A 16,500-nucleotide genomic window follows, 5' to 3' on the forward strand; every position below is an offset into this window, starting at 1 on the left:
GGACAGTGGAGGGGCAGCCTGGTGACACCGCTTACCACCGAGTCACTGACCTAAGGAGGTCCCGACCCCTCGTGGACCATGATGCTGACCTCCAGCTGCTGGGAAGACAGATGGAAACGGGGCGATGAGGGGCGCAGCCCCTCCCATTGGCAGCACGTGCCCAGAGAAAAGGCTCCAGTGGGCCAAGGGGGACCCTCATCCAGAAGCTTCCTCATGAGGGGGTGGGAGGAAGGGGCAGGCCTGGGAAGGCTCCCGTGCACACTGGTAGAACCCTCTGCCAGTCACCAGCCCCTAACCTTCCTGCCGGGCACTGGACAAAACACTCATCTTGCCCCAAATGCAGAAGGGGCTAGAGCGCCTGCCGTGACAGCGAGCCACAGAGGCAGGCACGGGCCACACTCAGACCCTCCGCTCGTCCCTGATGCTTCCCCGAAAGCACAGTGTCTCTGTTTGGTGGGGCAGGAAACCCTGGAGACTTTCTCCTAGGAAGGCAAGGTGGCATCTGTTTGGACCGAGCCACAGCTGCGCTCCAGGAACAAGCGCAGTGGCTGCCCGGACACAGGCTGCCTGAGCATTGCAGCAGGGCAGCTCCCACCCTGCGAAACGCCTCCACAGCCAGAAGGAACTCAGCCCCGAGTGGAGAGCCAGCTTCCTACTTTCATCCTCAGGAAGATGAGCAGCCTTTCCCAAATGGGGTCCTGCAGAACACTGGCCCAGGCTATCCATGGGGTGCCACACGAGAAAGGGTTCCAACCCTGACCCACTCAGGAGCAAGCAGGGACCTTACAACTGGACATCTCAGGAGCCCTACTACCCCAGAGGGAATCTTGAGGGGGGCAGCGTCCACAATTGTTCAAACCCCCTCCCCATCCTACCTGTCTCCTTTACCTACCCAGGGGTCTGCAGCAGGCGGCCCAGTGGTCTCCCACCCACCCTTAGTCCCCCAGACTACTGTCAGGTACAGCCAACCTGGCTGTCCTCAGCCCAGTATGACTGCCACAACTCGGCCTACAGGTCTAGGGCAAGTTCTGGGGCGTGGTGTTCTGTGCTCCGCCCAGGGGCAGGCCCGAGTCTGCAGCCCGCGTGGCCCCCTCACCAAGCTCTGCACGCAGGCGGCACTCTCCTCACGACTCCTGGCCGCTGCATGGGCCAGGCCCGGCTGTGGGTCCTCGCCTCACCTCCTTCTTCGGGGCACGCCCACTTTTTCTTCCAAGACCTCTACTGCCACCTCCCCTGAGAAAGGTTCTCTCCCTCCCGCTCACAACCACCCACTCAGGGCCCCTCTGCATCCACTTCTAGCGAGGCCAGACAGGAAGGTGAACTTGGCTCCATGTCCTCACATCCCCCGATGTCTTCTCAGGGCACAGAAGGTGGGTGTCGCAGGTGGGCAGCCTGCATGCTGCAAGCCGAAGCTGTTAGTCCGGGCTTGGCTTGACCTCTGCAGGACTTGGATGTGACCTGTCACAGAAAGGTCTCAAAACCCCAGCAAACAGCCTACCACAGTGAGGGGTCCTGGCATCATGAGCTGTCACCAACTGGCCCCCAGCAGGCAAGTTTCAAGGCCAGGTAGTGGCAGGCCCGGGGCAAGGGCCAGTGCAGACCTGCTCCACAGAGCCCTCCACCAAGGCAGGCCTCGGCAAGGGGCCGTGACGGCCAGCTACGTCTGCCACGGGGCAGAAGGCAGGGAGGTGGCCCGCAGGCAGATCTGGACCTGCACACAGCCTCACAACACAGCCAGCATCTCCCGCCTGGAACCCTTTATTGTACATGCTGAGGGCACCAGTGCAAGAATTTTCTTATCTGCAAATGCAACACTTATGTCCCAGGAAGCAAACCAATGAAGAGCGAGGCTAAAACAATGGGTGACTCACAGCCATGCTGGGCAAAACCGCTTCGCAATCAGTCTAGGTCATACCTCTAACACGGGAATCCACCTGGCACGTCCTTACCCCAGAAGTAATTCAAATTACATTTGAACAAAGGGGAGGCTGCGCTTACCGTGGCCAATTCATCAAACTTGCCGAAGAGCTCGTTGAGGAGTTTCACCAGCTCCTGGGCCGTGCACTGAGACGCCAAGCCCGTGAAGCCCACGATGTCTGCGAAGAGGATGCTGCAAGAGAAAGGGGTGCCAGGCTGCCCTCCACACACGGACAGGAGCCAGCCTCTGAGACAACTTACAACCCCCTGGCATCACGTAGACATTCAGCTTTACAAGTCACCTTAAAATAGAGCTCCCCATTTATTCCTGGACACAGGCTGGAAATGAAGGCTGCTTTGTTCCCATTTTATAGGTGAGAAAATTGAGGCAGGGAGAAGCTGTGGTACTCCCACACAGACACAGAGGCAGTAAACACTGGAGCCATTCAGAGCTCCTGCTGACCCCTCCCAGGACACGGGGGAGCAGCTCCACGTCCATCCCTTTGTGAGATGGCCCCGTGACAGGGTCATGACCAGTGGCACGTGAGGAGAAGTGCCATCTTCTAAGAAGTGAGCAGCCCTTGGCACCCTCTTTTCCCCTCCTGCCGGCTGATGCAGGCAACACAAGGCTGGGGCACTGTCAGAGCTCACAAAGGATTACTGTGCTGCAGGAGGGGCCGCCCCTTGGCCAGCTACGAGGGCAGGGACCCACCTCTCTTGGGTAGAGCCTCTCTATGCCAGGTGTCCATTTACTACAGAGCCTGGGTCAGTCCAAACAACACAGTGCCTACCCACAGCGCAGAGCCATCTTCCAGGATACCACCAAGACTTTAAAAGTCTTAAAGAGTGAAACAACACAGTGGGACAGAGAGCTTTAGAAGAATGGAGAGCCCTCCCTGAGCCGTGCACTTAGGAGAAGCTGGGGTCTTCCTGAAGAGTCCTCCAAGCGACCCAAGTCCCCATACGTGTGAGGGACGAGGGAGATATGACCAGGGGCCTATCTCAGGACAAGGCACCCCTCTGAACCCACATGGGAGAGGCCAAGGGGCCTGATCACAGAGCCGCTGGACCAGTGCCCAGGTGCCCCCTCCAGACCTCCCTCCCCAGGGGAAAGCGAGCCCCTCACTCTAGAAGACACTGCAAAGCTAACTTTTGTCACCAGGAGCCAAAAACATCCTCAGCCGTGAGGGACGAGGGAGATCATATACGTGGGGACACTGAAGGAGTCTGCGAGACCTGAATGTGCACCTCCAGTTTAAGTGGATAAAGAGGTGTGCAATTACAGTATTTTGCTTTTTTGACACAATTGTGTTCATATATTGATTCCTGATGCCAGATCTTAACTCAGATCTGCATTCGCAATAACATCTCATGCCAGAAAGCAGAGACCCACATCATATGCAGAAAGTGGGGGTCCTTGTTATAGGCAGGAGGCGAGGACCAGTATCATAGGCAGAAAGTGAGGGCTCGCATCATACACAGAAAGTGGGGACCCACTTTACACGCAGAAAGTGGCACCCACATCTCAGAGAGGCTTCTCCCTGATGAGGCCATCACCCCACCACATAGCACCCATGCCCCGCCCATCATGCGCAGAGAGCTGCCGTGTTTACCCCACAACAAGCCTCACATCCTGTCATAATCCCCTAACTGCAGGACAGCATCCCTGAGACTGTGAGAAGCTTGAGGATGCCGACCCTGACTCGTACCTCTCACAGCATCTAACACAGAGCAAGGGGGATCAGTGTCTGTGTTCTGAGCGAATGAATGAATGAATGAGTCAAAACTGGGTGTCTAGGATATTAGAAGTGTCAGTAATTGATGCTGGGAAGCTGAGAAAAGGAACTGCAAGAGTTGGGGGAGAGAGATGACACAGTTTTCTTCTGTTTTGGTACAAAATTCAGGCTTATTTACATCCCGGAGAACCCGTCACTGTTTCCTTCCTTCTCCACTCTATAACTAATACTTCACTCGTGCACCTTTCTCTATCCACTGGCTTTTCAGTCTCCGGTCATTCATTCAGTTCCACGAACACCAACTGAGCGCTGCCAACCCCCATGCTAGGACAGCTCCGAGTGTTTGCCCTGCCTGTCCTCCTCCTCGACTACCTGTGGGAAACTTCCTCCGCTGAAGCACCCTGACACCCTCCATTCACAGAGGCAAGCACATGTGGAGGGCCTCATACATGCCAGATGCCTCTCCTCAGGAGCTCAACAGCCAGGAGTAGAAGGCTCAGAGCAGGGAGGGGCAGACACATCAACAATTTCAACAGAGTAGAAGCTTCGACTGCTTCTGTTGATTGCTCTTTTTATTCCAGTAAAGCAATGATATGGGAAGCCCAGAATTCTGCAGGAGGGCACGACACCCACATCGCTGATGCAGCCAGGCTAGAGCAGGATCTGGAGGCCACCCAGGAATTATCCAAACAAAGAAGAAAGGAAGAAAAGAAGGAAGGAAGAAAGCAAGGAAGGAAGGAAGAAAGGAAGGAAGGAAGGAAGGAAAGGAGGAAGGAAGGAAGGAAAGGAGGAAGGAAGGAAGGAAGGAAGGAAGCAAGGAAAGAAGGAAGGAAAGGAGGAAGGAAGGAAAGGAGGGAGGAAGGAAGGAAGTAGGGAGGGAAAGAAGGAGGGAGAGAGGGAGGGAGGAAGGAAGGATTGGTTCAGAAGTACAAATAGCATGTGTAAAACTAAGATGGGTGAGAAACCATACAATGACTTGTCAAAAGCCAAGGGATGCAGACTGGTTAGGATGTGGGTACAAACAGTAAGCAGCAGAGCATGAGTCTCCAGGATGAGAGGCTCCTGAGAGTCATCCAACGAAGGGCAGGAGGGGTGCAGGGGTTAGAGCTCAGACTCCAGTGGGGCTGCCCAGCTCCAACATTTACAATAGGACTCCAGGCAACTTATCACACACTTCCACACGTCAGTCCTCTCTTCCGTAAAATGGGAACAAGACTAGAGTCCATCTCATGGAATTATGAAGGTTAAATGGATTAACAAACATAAAGCCCTTAAACTAATACCTTGCACCTGATAAGAGCTCAACAATTGCTTATAACTACTTATAATAATTTGTAAGTGTTATAATACAACAAATAGTTATGGAAGGATTTATGTGCTGGGCATTGTTCTAGGTGGTCAGGGTTTAGCAATGAACAAAAGATTCAAACATCGGTGCCTGCAAAAGGCTTCCATTCCAGTTGGGGGACATAGATGCTGACAGTGTGTCAAAGGTGACAAGAGGGACTGTGGGGAAACATAAAGCAGAAAAGATGGGTGTGAAGCTGTGAGCGATGTTAACTAGGACTGGTCAAGCGACATTTGAGTCCTGAAGGGAGGAGGGAGGGGGCCATGAAGATACTGGGAGAAGAGGGCTCCAGGCAGAAGGAACAGCAGGTGCTGCTGCTGTGATTTTTGCTAGATACAGAATTCCTGTCTATTTAGTTCAGCCCTTGAGTGTGCCATCCCACTCCATGGTTTCTGATGCGAAATCTGCTTAAAACCTTATAGAGCCTCCCTTGTGTGTGAGGAGTTGCTTCTCTCCTGCTGCTTTCAAGAGTCCCTCCTTGTCTTTGGCTTTTCACAATTTGATTATGATGTGTCTAGGTATGGGTCTCTTTGAGTTTATTTTAATTGAGCTTCTTCAATGTATAGACTCATGTTTATCACCACATTTGGGACATTTTTGGCCACTATTTTTTCAAATATTCTTTCTGCCCCTTTCTCTCTTTCCTCTCCTCTGGGACTCTCACTATGAGTGTGTTGCTCCACTTGATGGTGTCCCCCAAGTCTCTCGGGCTCTGATCATTTTTCTTCACCCTTTTTTCATTCTGTTCTTCAGCCTGGGTAATCGCAATCAACCTATCTTCAAGTTCACTGATTCCTTCTTCAGCCTGCTCAAATCTGCTGCTGAGCTTCTCCCAACAAATTTTTCATTTTAGTTATTGCATTTTTCAAATTTGAAATTTCTACTTGGTTGGTTTTTTATAATTTATATTTCTTTATTGGTATTTTCTATTTGATGAAAAAGCATTCTCACACTTTCCTTTACTTAAGCACAGTGTGTTCTTTAAACATATTTAAAATAGCTGATTTAAAGTTTTATATGACAAGTCCAATGGCTGGGCTTCCTCTGGGACAGCTTCTGTTGATTGCATTTTTATTCTAGTGTGAGCCATACATTCTTGTTTTCTTGCATGTCCCATATATTTTAATTGAAAACTGGATACCATAATGTGGCAACTCTGAAAATCAGGTAATTCCACCTCAGGACTTGTTGTTCCTGTTTGTTTATGTTATCATTTAGTGACTTTTCTGAACTAAATCTGTAAAGTCTGTATTCTTTGTTGTGTGAAGCCACTAAAGTCTCTGCTTCATTAGCTTAGTGGTCAGGTAATGAATGGACAGAAATTTCCTTACATGCCTGCAGCCAATAAGTCCCTCAGTCTCTGACAGTGAGGTTTATGTGCATATTGGGGCATGCCAGCAACACCCAGCCAGGCAGATTACAACTCTTCCTTAGCCTTCACTTCCTGCATGTGCAGAGCCTCATGGCCAGCCAGAGGTGAGAGCTGGGATCCTTCTCAGGCCTTTCTGGAGTATATGCACATCCCTATGCTTGTGCATGGTCTTCTGCTTCCAAGAAATATTCCCAGAGCTATTCAAAGCACCTGATGAACATCTCATTCCTCAGTTTTTTCCTTTAAGTTTTTGAATACTTCGCTACTTGCCTCAACTGTTATCACTGCCAAAGGCAGCTCTGATGTCAAACAATTGCCACTGACTGTTTTCAACAAATGTCCTGGGGCAAAAGGCTGTTCACACTAAGCTTTGAGTCAGCTCAAATAAAGACAGGCCTGTGAGTGGGTTTTTCCAGGGAATTTCCAGACTGTCAAATAATGACAGTTCTCTGAGAATGGAGCTTTGAAAGAGCAACAACCTGGTTCTGCCTCCTCCAGTGGCTACCAGGCTGCAGGTTTTCACTGTGACTGCAGCTACTGGTTTTCAGAGCTATCGTGGCACTGGGGAGATGGGAGGATGGAACAGGGCAAGTTAGAACTCAACAAAGCTCACTCTTCTTAGCAAGATTTACCTGTTTTTCTTAAATAAACATTCCTGAATTATTGTGAGACTTTGGTTAATTTCCAGTGTTCTGACAATGTTGATTCTGATCATTTTTGCCACTGTTGTCATTGCCTTTACGGAGGAGAGGATTTTCAGATATCTTTACTCCACCATTCCCAATGGCATCAGCAAGCTGACGTGTGAATGGTATACTGAGTTTAGACTTTAATTCTGGAGTGATGTGGAAGCACTGAAGGATTCTAACAAGGGTTGTAGGGAGGACAATGAGATGTTTCTATCTAGGCTGTAGAAAGACATTTCTGACCCCTGCTGGAAGGTGGCCAGAAGGGCTAGGATGGATCTAGTACCATGGGTGACAGGGAGCCTAAGCTTCCTCTCCTATCTCACAGCTGTTGTGCCTGCATCCAGCACATCAGTCCACTAGCTGCTGGGAATAAGGTTCCCACCAGGGAACATGGGGCAGATTTTTCGGCAGCCAAGGGAAGTGGTGACTCACCACACCTATATTTGCTGTCCCAGGTCAGAGGAGAGGGAGGGAAAGGCATTTGGGCACCCATGCAATAAGCCCCCCTCCACCTGAAGCCCCAGATGTCTGATTCTTTATCTGCTGTGGGAACTCTGCCCCCTTGAAGTGCTCCCTGGAACGTTCTGGTGGTTTGGTCTTCTCAGCAGGGGGCTGGGTCACTGTACTGTGTCCTTACCCAGTAAGGAGAGGTAGAGGACAAATAGGAAAAGTCTAGGCAGACGTCAGCATCAGCCAATCCCAGGTCCAGCCCCAGCCCTGCCACTCACTGGCCAGGGAATCCTGCACACTCGCCTCACTTTGCTGAACCACTATTTCCTCACCTATAAGGTGGAGGTGACAGTTCCTGTGGATCACAGGGATCTGATGACATTAAACAAAACCAAGCATCCAGCAGGGAGGCCTGTCCTGCCTAGTCTCAAATGCTGGCCCCACACACTGGGCCTTAACGCCGCCTGACTTCATTGCACCCCTCTGCAGGAGGATGACACTGGTCCTCACCAAGAGGCACGATGATGGGAGTGGGTGCACTCACCAGACAGCAGTTAGCCACGCTGGCTGGCACAGGGGGGTGGCAGGGGCCCTGATGGGGAGGGGCTGGCAGCAGCAGGCCTTGGTTCATTTCAGATGAATGAGTACCGGCTGTAGGGACCTGGTCTACAGCGCTTAACACACACAGAATGAGGCTTTTCTTATCCTTTTGTGTCTGCAGACGCCTAGGGAACAGGGAGGCCTGACACCAACAGCCAGAAGAGCCAGCAAAGAACAGCAAGAATGGATGGAGAGCACTTCCCTCCTTCAAGCCACCATCTCCTACCTGAGAGACACTTATGGAAAGCACTAGTCCCAAACAGGCCACACTCAGCTCTTGCAAGTACTTTGAAAAGGAATGCACAATTTAAGAGGATAAAATGCTTTTTCACAGAATCTTTAAAAACAAAGAAGCAAACCTCAGAGTGTCTGGAGCAAGCTGGCTCACTCTGAGGACTCAGCTTCCCCACCTGCAAAATGGGAATGACAACCCCTACCTCCCGGGGCTGTCATGAGATGAACAGAGAGGAGGAGAAGGCCCCTGGCGCCAGTGAGAATAAGGCTCAGCTATTAACCCAATACAAGCAAATTCCAAGCCCAGAATGTCCCACTGCCCAAACCTGGCTTAGGGACAGAGTTCTGACCCTCTCTAGCCAACACAGGAAATAAAAGGTGTTGAAATAATGGAAAAGAGCAGCTGTGACATGAATCACCTGAGAAGCCACCAGCCCCACTGCTCCCATGGGACCTGCTTCTCTGCCTGGCAGGTGCTCACCTGGGCCTCCGGACTCACACCTGCCTCCTCCCCTACTCACAGCTGGGGTCTATTGCCCACCTCTGCCATCACCTCCACTCTATAACATCACCTCCTGTCTCCATCATCATCTTCCACCTCCAGGCATGACCTCCCGCCTCATCCATCACCCCACCTCCTCCATCACCCCTTCTCCTTCATCACCCCCACCTTCTCCATCCCCCACCTCCTCCATTACTCCCACCTCTTCCACCACCCCCCACCTCCTCCATCACCCCCACCTCCTCCATTACCCCTACCTCTACCAACACCTCCCACTTTTGCCATCACTCCCAGCTCCTCCATCACTTCTACCTCCTTTATCACCTCCACCTCCACCATCACCTGTACTTCCAACATCACCTCCAACTCCAACACCTCCCACTCAGCTCCCTAAATCCACCACCAGGCCAGTGCCAGTCCTACCTCACGTTGTCATGCCGCTGGATGTAAATCTTGTGGAAAATCCTCTCGGGGGGCTTCAGGAAGTCCTCCTTCATCTCCATGGCGACGTTCCGGGGCAAGAGACTCATGAGCAGCCGCTCCTGGACAGGAAAGATGGGCCTGCATGATACAGCAGGGTCCTCCCTTGCATTTCCTTGATGCGCCCACCCCAATGAGGTTGGTGCTGAGGAGCTGCCCTGAACAAGAGGATGCAGACCCTCCTCATGCATGCTCGGCACACAGTCCAGTCCGGCAGACCCTGCCTGGCCTCGGGAGCTTAGTTGGGTCCACACCCCGATCTGGACTATCATTGCACAGGCAACTCACTCCCAAGGCACTGGGCAAGTGTTGGCATCACCTCCAGAACACCCAGCCTGCTCATGCGCCCCAGCTTAGTGAGCTGCAGGTCACAGGGAGGAAACACCACTGCCTCCAACCAGGCCCAGCCTCACTCCGCACCCCACTCCCCAACACGGCCCATCTCACACCTCCCTTAACAGTCAGTATTCTCCACAAGCCCCTCTCTCAGCACCCCTGGAACCACTCTCCTGAGAGAACTGCCACCTCTGGGGACCCCAGCTGAGGGAAGACCTTGGGGACTCTTGGTCTCTCCACCACCTCAGCTTCCCTGCACAATTTGCAGCTAGAGCAGGGAAGCTGAGTCAGTCACAGACCAAGGGGCTACACCAGGAAGAAAGCAGAGGGGACTCTGACCAGCCCTGGACCTCAAGAGATGATGGGAGAGCACTGGGGGCCAGCAAGTGCCAGCCCCAAAGGATGAGGGAGAAGGCTGCTGGAGGCCTGGGCATGCAGCCCCTAGCGCAGGGGAACAGTGGGCTGGGGCACAGGGTGCTGGGAGAGATGGCTGTGGCAGTCAGCCACTGTCCCTGGATCCCTTCTCCACCTCTAGCACCACAATCTAGCCCTTTATTCTCATCTGGGGACTTGATGACCTGGAATAAACACTACATTGCCCAGCCTCCTGTGCAGCTAGATGTGGCCAAGGAGACAGAAGTTGAAGGATCATGTGGGAGCTTCTGGAATATTCCTTAAAGACAGCTTGTTCCTCTTCCCTTCCTTTCTGCTGTTGTGGGGATATAGCCATGATGGCTGGATCTCTACCCACCACCTTGGTTCATGAGGATGAAACCCACACAGTGGCAATGGAAGACCATTTAATTAGATGGATACTGGGTTGTGAGGGTTGCATGAATCAAACCTGCCACATCAACCATAAAATGCCTGCCCTGGAATTTGCATACAAGAGGAAAATAGCTCTCTCACTTGTATCAATCATTGTCATTTGAAGTTCCTAACAGCAGGCTGTATTTCTGATCAAGGGCTCAGCAATTAGCTCCATCCACAAGATTAGTGATGGTACCTAAAGCCAACACACATTAATAACCAAGACTAGAAGTACATAACCTTTCCCATAGGGAGCAAAACAGGCAACTGACAAGATCAAGCACCCATCCCTGATGAAAAACAAGAAACAGCAAACAACCTGGGATGAAATAGCTCACTGACATCACAGAGATACTACCTGAAACCTGCACCCAATCTCAGACCCCGTCCTAAGCCCCAGGCAGCATAAACCTCATCAGGAGCAGACATAGCACTGATAAGTTCTAGCCAGGAAGTAAGATATAGAGCCAGAAATCAGAGGGACAAATTTATGAACATGGGTCATACAAAGTATGCCGGCATCCTATGAAGGCTACGCAAAAGCCTTAGTACACTTATCTTGACTATCAAAATGTGACTTAAAATAAATGTGCTATTCTTAATAAACATTAGATATTTAAATAACAATAGTGAGGACTCTGCTTCTGGGAAGATGGAGAAGTACTTTTCCCTGTTCCTCCCACTAAGTCCTGGACATCACACATAAAACAGTCATCAGAAGGCTCTGAAAGGCAGAGGGAAGAGGCAGAGACATCAGAGCTGAGGAACACCAGAGTGGTGAAGCCCTGGTCTTTTTTTTTGCCTCACATATCCCCAAATGAGTGCTGGAGATGTGAGTACCCAGAAATGCCAGGAGACACAACAGTAAGTTCCAACAAAAGCCGGCTCTCTCTGGCCAAAGCACCAAGATAGGGGCAGCCTCAGGAGAAGAAAACTATTAGACAATATCGCTCTACTCCAGGCAAACCGCTGAAAAATCTGCAAACTTCCACACTCCCCAGGCTGTGAGGAGGCACCAACCCCACACTGGGGTGTCAGAGAGGCCACATTAGGAGTTCAGCCTTTCTGGCTGATGACACATGACCCCCAAGTCCATGGAGTCAGTGGAGACCATGGGCTCTCCTGCTATTCCCTCCCAGTCAGGTGCCAAAACTCTCTCTCCTGCATGGCAGTAAGGAGGAACCCTTCTCCATCGAGTCCCCACAGAGGCCCAGTGTGGAGCCTGGACTTGTACCCAAACCTGGCAGTATCGAGGTGATGGCCCCCTTTTCCTCTGCCAAGTGAAGTCACAGAAAACCAGCCAAAACACAAGGTCCAAATAAGACACAGAGCCTCATACATAATACTCCAAGTGTCCAGTTTCCAACTGGAGATCACTCAGCATACCAAGAAATGGAACAATCTAACAAATGAATAATGACAATCAATGAACACAAAACAACACCAAGATAACACAATAATTAGAATAACTAGCAAGACTTTAAAGCAGCCATGGTAAGAATGATTCTATGAACAACCATAAGTGCATTTGAAAAAATGAAAAAACAGGAACTCCAGCAAAGAAATAGAAGATATAAAGAAGAATCAAGTGGAAATTTTACAGCTGGAAAAAAAAAAAAAAAACCTAAAATAAAAAGCTCGACAGATGGGCTCAAGAGCAGAATGGAAAGAACAGAGGAAAGCTTAGTGAACTTGAAGGCAGGACGATAGAAACTGCCCAAACTGAACACAGAGAAAACAGACTGAAAAAAAATAATAATAAACACAGGAACTCATGGGACTATAACAAAAGATTTAACATTCTTGTCAATGGAGTCACAGAAGAGGAAAAAGAAGGTGGCTAAAAAAAATATTCAAAGAAATAATGGATTGGAGGTCTGCCCTGTAGCCAAGTGGTTAAGTTTGCATGGCCCGCTCTGGAGAACCGGGGTTCACCAGTTCAGATCCTGGGCATGGACCTACATACCACTCATCAAGCCATGCTGTGGTGGCATCCCACATAGAAGAACTAGAATCTCTTGCAAGCAGGATATAAAACTATGTGCTGGGGCTTTGAGGAGAAAAGGAAAAAGAAGAAGATTGGCAACAAATGTTAGCTCAGGACGAATTGTACTTACCAAAAAAAGAAAGAAAGAATGGATGAAAATTCCCCAAATTTCACCAAAACATAAACCTACACATTCAGGAAACTGAGAGAATACCGAAGAGGACAAACCAAAGAAATCCACACCAAGACGCCAACATAGTCAAACTTCAGAAAACTGAAGACGAAAAACAAGCCTTGAAGGTAGTGAGAGAGTAACAATACCTCACCTACAGAGGAAAGACAATTTGAATCAGAGCAGATTTCTCATCAGAAACCATGGAGACCACAAGAAAGTGACAGACACATCATTTTTCAAGTGCTGAGAGAAAAGTGTTCTGTCAACCCAGAACCCTTCAGGAAATGAAGGAAAACCAAGACATTCTTAGGTGAAGGGAAACTAACAGATTTTGCCACCAGCAGACCTGCCCTAAAAGAATGGCTAAAGGAAGTCCTCTAAACAGAAATAAAAGGAGAAAAGGATCTTTGAACATCAAGAAGGAAGAAAGAATGTGGTAAGAGAAAACTATGCATAAATACAATAGATTTTCCTTCTCCATTGTTTGATGGTTAAAGAAAAACTGTAACACTGCCTGATGTGGCTCTAATGTATGTAGAAGAAATATTTAAGACAAGTTTACCATAAATGAGCTTGAGGGACAAGGATGGAGGAGTGGCTTCTACATTTCACTCTATCTGGTAAAATGTTAACAACACTAGGACATGGTAAGTAAGTTATGTATATATAATATAAAACCTAGAACAACCACTAAAAAAGCTATACAAAAATATATACTCAAGGACACAATAATTCATCAAAATTGAATTCTAAAAAAATATTCAAGTAACACACAAGAAGGCAGTGAAAAAAAGAAAAAAACAAGAAAGCAAAAAATAAAGTGATAGACTTAAGCTCTATCATGTTCTAAATAAAAACTTAAAAACAGAGATTGGCAGAGTGGATAAAAAAACATGACCCAACTATGCAGTGTCACCAAGAAACTCACTTAAAATATAGCATAAGCAGGTTGTAGGAAAAAGATGAAAAAAATATATCATGCAAATATTAATCAAAAAATAGGACACTAGTATTAAAAATACAATATCTAAAATCACTCAAAAAATGGAATATTTAGGTGCAAATCTATCAAAACAAGTAATGGGCTTGCATGCTGAGAACTACAAAACACTGATTGAAGAGTTAAAAAAGATCTGAATAAATGGAGAGACATACCATTTTCATGGACTGGAAGACACAATATAGTAAAGATGTCAATTCTCCCCAAGTCGACAGGCTTAACACAAATCCTATCAAAATCCCAGCAAAGTCTTTGGAAGATATAGGCCGGATTATTCTAAAACTTATACAGAAAGGCAAAGAAATAATAACAACTAAAATCATTTTGAGAAATAACAACAAAGTGGGAGGAATCACTCTACTCGATTTCAGGATTTATGATATAGCCACAATAATCAAGACTGTGTGGAAGGATAAACACATAGGGCAACTGAACAAAACACAGAACTCAGAAACAGACCCACACAAATATGCCCAGCTGATTTTTTGTGTGTGTGTGTGTGTGTGTGTGTGTGTGTGTGTGAGGAAGATTGGCCCTGAGCTAACATCTGTGCCCATCTTCCTCTATTTCACGTGGGATGCCACCACAGCATGGCTTGACAAGTGGTGCTAGGTCTGTGCCCAGGATCCAATGCAAACCTGTGCACCCTGGGTCGCCGAAATGGAGTGCATGAACTTAACCACTACGCCACCAGGCAGGCCCCACCCAACTGATTTTTGACAAAGGCACAAAAGCAATTCAATGGAGGAGGCATAGTGTTTTCAACAAATGGTGCTTGAGCAACTGGACATCCATAAGCAAAAAAAAACAAACCTTGATCTAAACTTCACACCTTATGCATATATTTAAATGTAAATAATAACATTATAAAACTGTTAGAAAAGATATAAGAGAAATCTTTGGGATCTGGGGCCAGGCAAAGAGTTTTTGATCCAAAAGCACAATCCATAAAAGGGAAAGTTGATAAACTGAACTTCATCAAAATTAAAAACATTTGCTCTGCGAAGATCTTGTTAAGAGGATCAAAAGACAAGTTACAGACTGGGGGGATTTGTTTGAAAAACAAACATCCAACAAAGAACTAGTATCTAAAATATATAAAGAACTCTCAAAGCTCAACAGTAAAAGATAGATGATAGATAGATAGATGGATGGATGGACAGACGGATGGATGGATGGATGGATGGACAGATGGATGGATGGGTACATAGATGGATGGTGGATAGATGGATAGATAGATGGATGGATAGATGGATGGATATATACAGAGAGAGATTGTGAATAGATGGATGGATACATAGATAGATAGATAGATAGATAGATCCAGTTAGAAAATGGGCAAAAGACATCAACAAACATTTCCCCAAAGAAGACACAGAGATGGCAAACAATAACATGAAAAGATGTTCCACATCACAGCCATCAGGGAAATGCAAATTAAAACTACCATGATACATTACCACACACCTATCAAAACTGTTTCAATAAAAAAGTGACATCACCACATGCTGGCAAGGATGCAGAGAAACAGGATCCCTCAAACTTTGCTGTCAGGAATGAAAAATGGTACAGTCACTCTGGAAAACAGTTGCACAATTTCTTAATAAACTAAGCATACAACTACCATGCGAGCCAGCAAGTGCACTCCTAGACATTCACGCCAGAGCAATTAAGATGTATGTTCACACAAAAACCTGCACATGAGGGTTCATAGCAACTTTATTTGTACTGGCCCCAAAGTGGAAAGGACCAAGATGTCCTTCAACAGGTGAGTGGTTAAGCAAATAGCGGTCCCTCCCCACCGTGGAACACTACTTGGCAGTAAAGGAATGAGCTGTTGATTCAGCAACAACCTGGATGGATCTCCAGAGGATTATGAAAAATGCCAATCCCCAAAGTCTACACTGCCTGATTTCACTTACAGTCCATTCCTGAAATGACACATTTGTAGAAATGGAGAACAGATTAGTGGTTGCCAGGTTTAAGATCAGAGGTGGGGAGGAGGGAGGGTGAGTGGCTGTGCAAGGGCGGCATGAGGGATCCCTGTGGGGATGGATGGTTCCGCATCTTGGCTGTACGGATGTCCACATCCTGCTGTGACGTCGTGTACTAGTTCTGCACGATGTTACCACTGGGAAAATGGGGTGAAGGATACACAGGATCTCTCTGTATTGTTTCTTACACCTACGTGTGACTCTACACTCAAAATAAAAAGGTGAATTAAAAAACACAGATTCTGGGGCCGGCCCAGTGGCACAGTGGTTAAGTTCCCACGTTCCACTTCGGCAGCCTGAGGTTCGCCAGTTCGGATCCCGGGTGCAGACACGGCACCACTTGGCACGCCATGTTGAGCTAGGCGTCCCACATATAAAGTAGAGGAAGATGGGCAGGGATGTTAGCTCAGGGCCAGTCTTCCTCAGTGAAAAGAGGAGGATTGGCAGCAGTTAGCTCAGGGCTAATCTTCTTCTTCTTCAAAAAAAGAAAAACACAGATTCTGGATGTGGAGAAAACCCTCATACCTTGCTGGTGGGAATGTGAAGTGGTGGAGCCACTTTCTAAGCAGTCTGGCAGTTCCTCAAAATGCTAACATGGAGTTACCATACAACCCAGCGACTCCACACCTGGATGTCCACCCAAGAGAAATGAAAACGTTGGTCCACACAACACTTGCACATGAATGTTCACAGCAGCATTATTCATAACAGCCAAAAAGTGGAAATAACCCAGATGTCCATCACCTGAAGAATGGATAAACAGAATGTGGCCCATCCATACAGTCGAACACTCTTCAGCCGTAACAAGGAATGAAGCACTCACATGGGCTACAATGTAGACGCACCTTGAGAACATCGTGCAAAGTAGAA

The 16,500-nt window shown here is 48.2% G+C and overlaps 1 protein-coding gene across 2 annotated transcripts in view; it reads right to left on the minus strand.

The window, feature by feature from the left end:
- ADCY1 (adenylate cyclase 1) overlaps window positions 1-16,500 on the minus strand; it is a 153,940-nt gene that overhangs the window by 101,571 nt on the left and 35,869 nt on the right. For both annotated transcript variants that reach the window (XR_011499643.1, XM_014828339.3), the window contains exons 3-4: window positions 9,272-9,390; window positions 1,999-2,110 (exon numbers count right to left, since the gene is read on the minus strand). Coding sequence is in view for 1 of the 2 variants with exons in the window: in XM_014828339.3 (XP_014683825.3) it covers window positions 1,999-2,110; window positions 9,272-9,390 (231 nt within the window). In the remaining variant the exon portion in view is untranslated. The remainder of the gene's footprint in view (window positions 1-1,998; window positions 2,111-9,271; window positions 9,391-16,500) is intronic.

The sequence above is a fragment of the Equus asinus genome, chromosome 1 (assembly GCF_041296235.1).
Source record: "Equus asinus isolate D_3611 breed Donkey chromosome 1, EquAss-T2T_v2, whole genome shotgun sequence".
Lineage (NCBI taxonomy): Eukaryota > Metazoa > Chordata > Mammalia > Perissodactyla > Equidae > Equus > Equus asinus.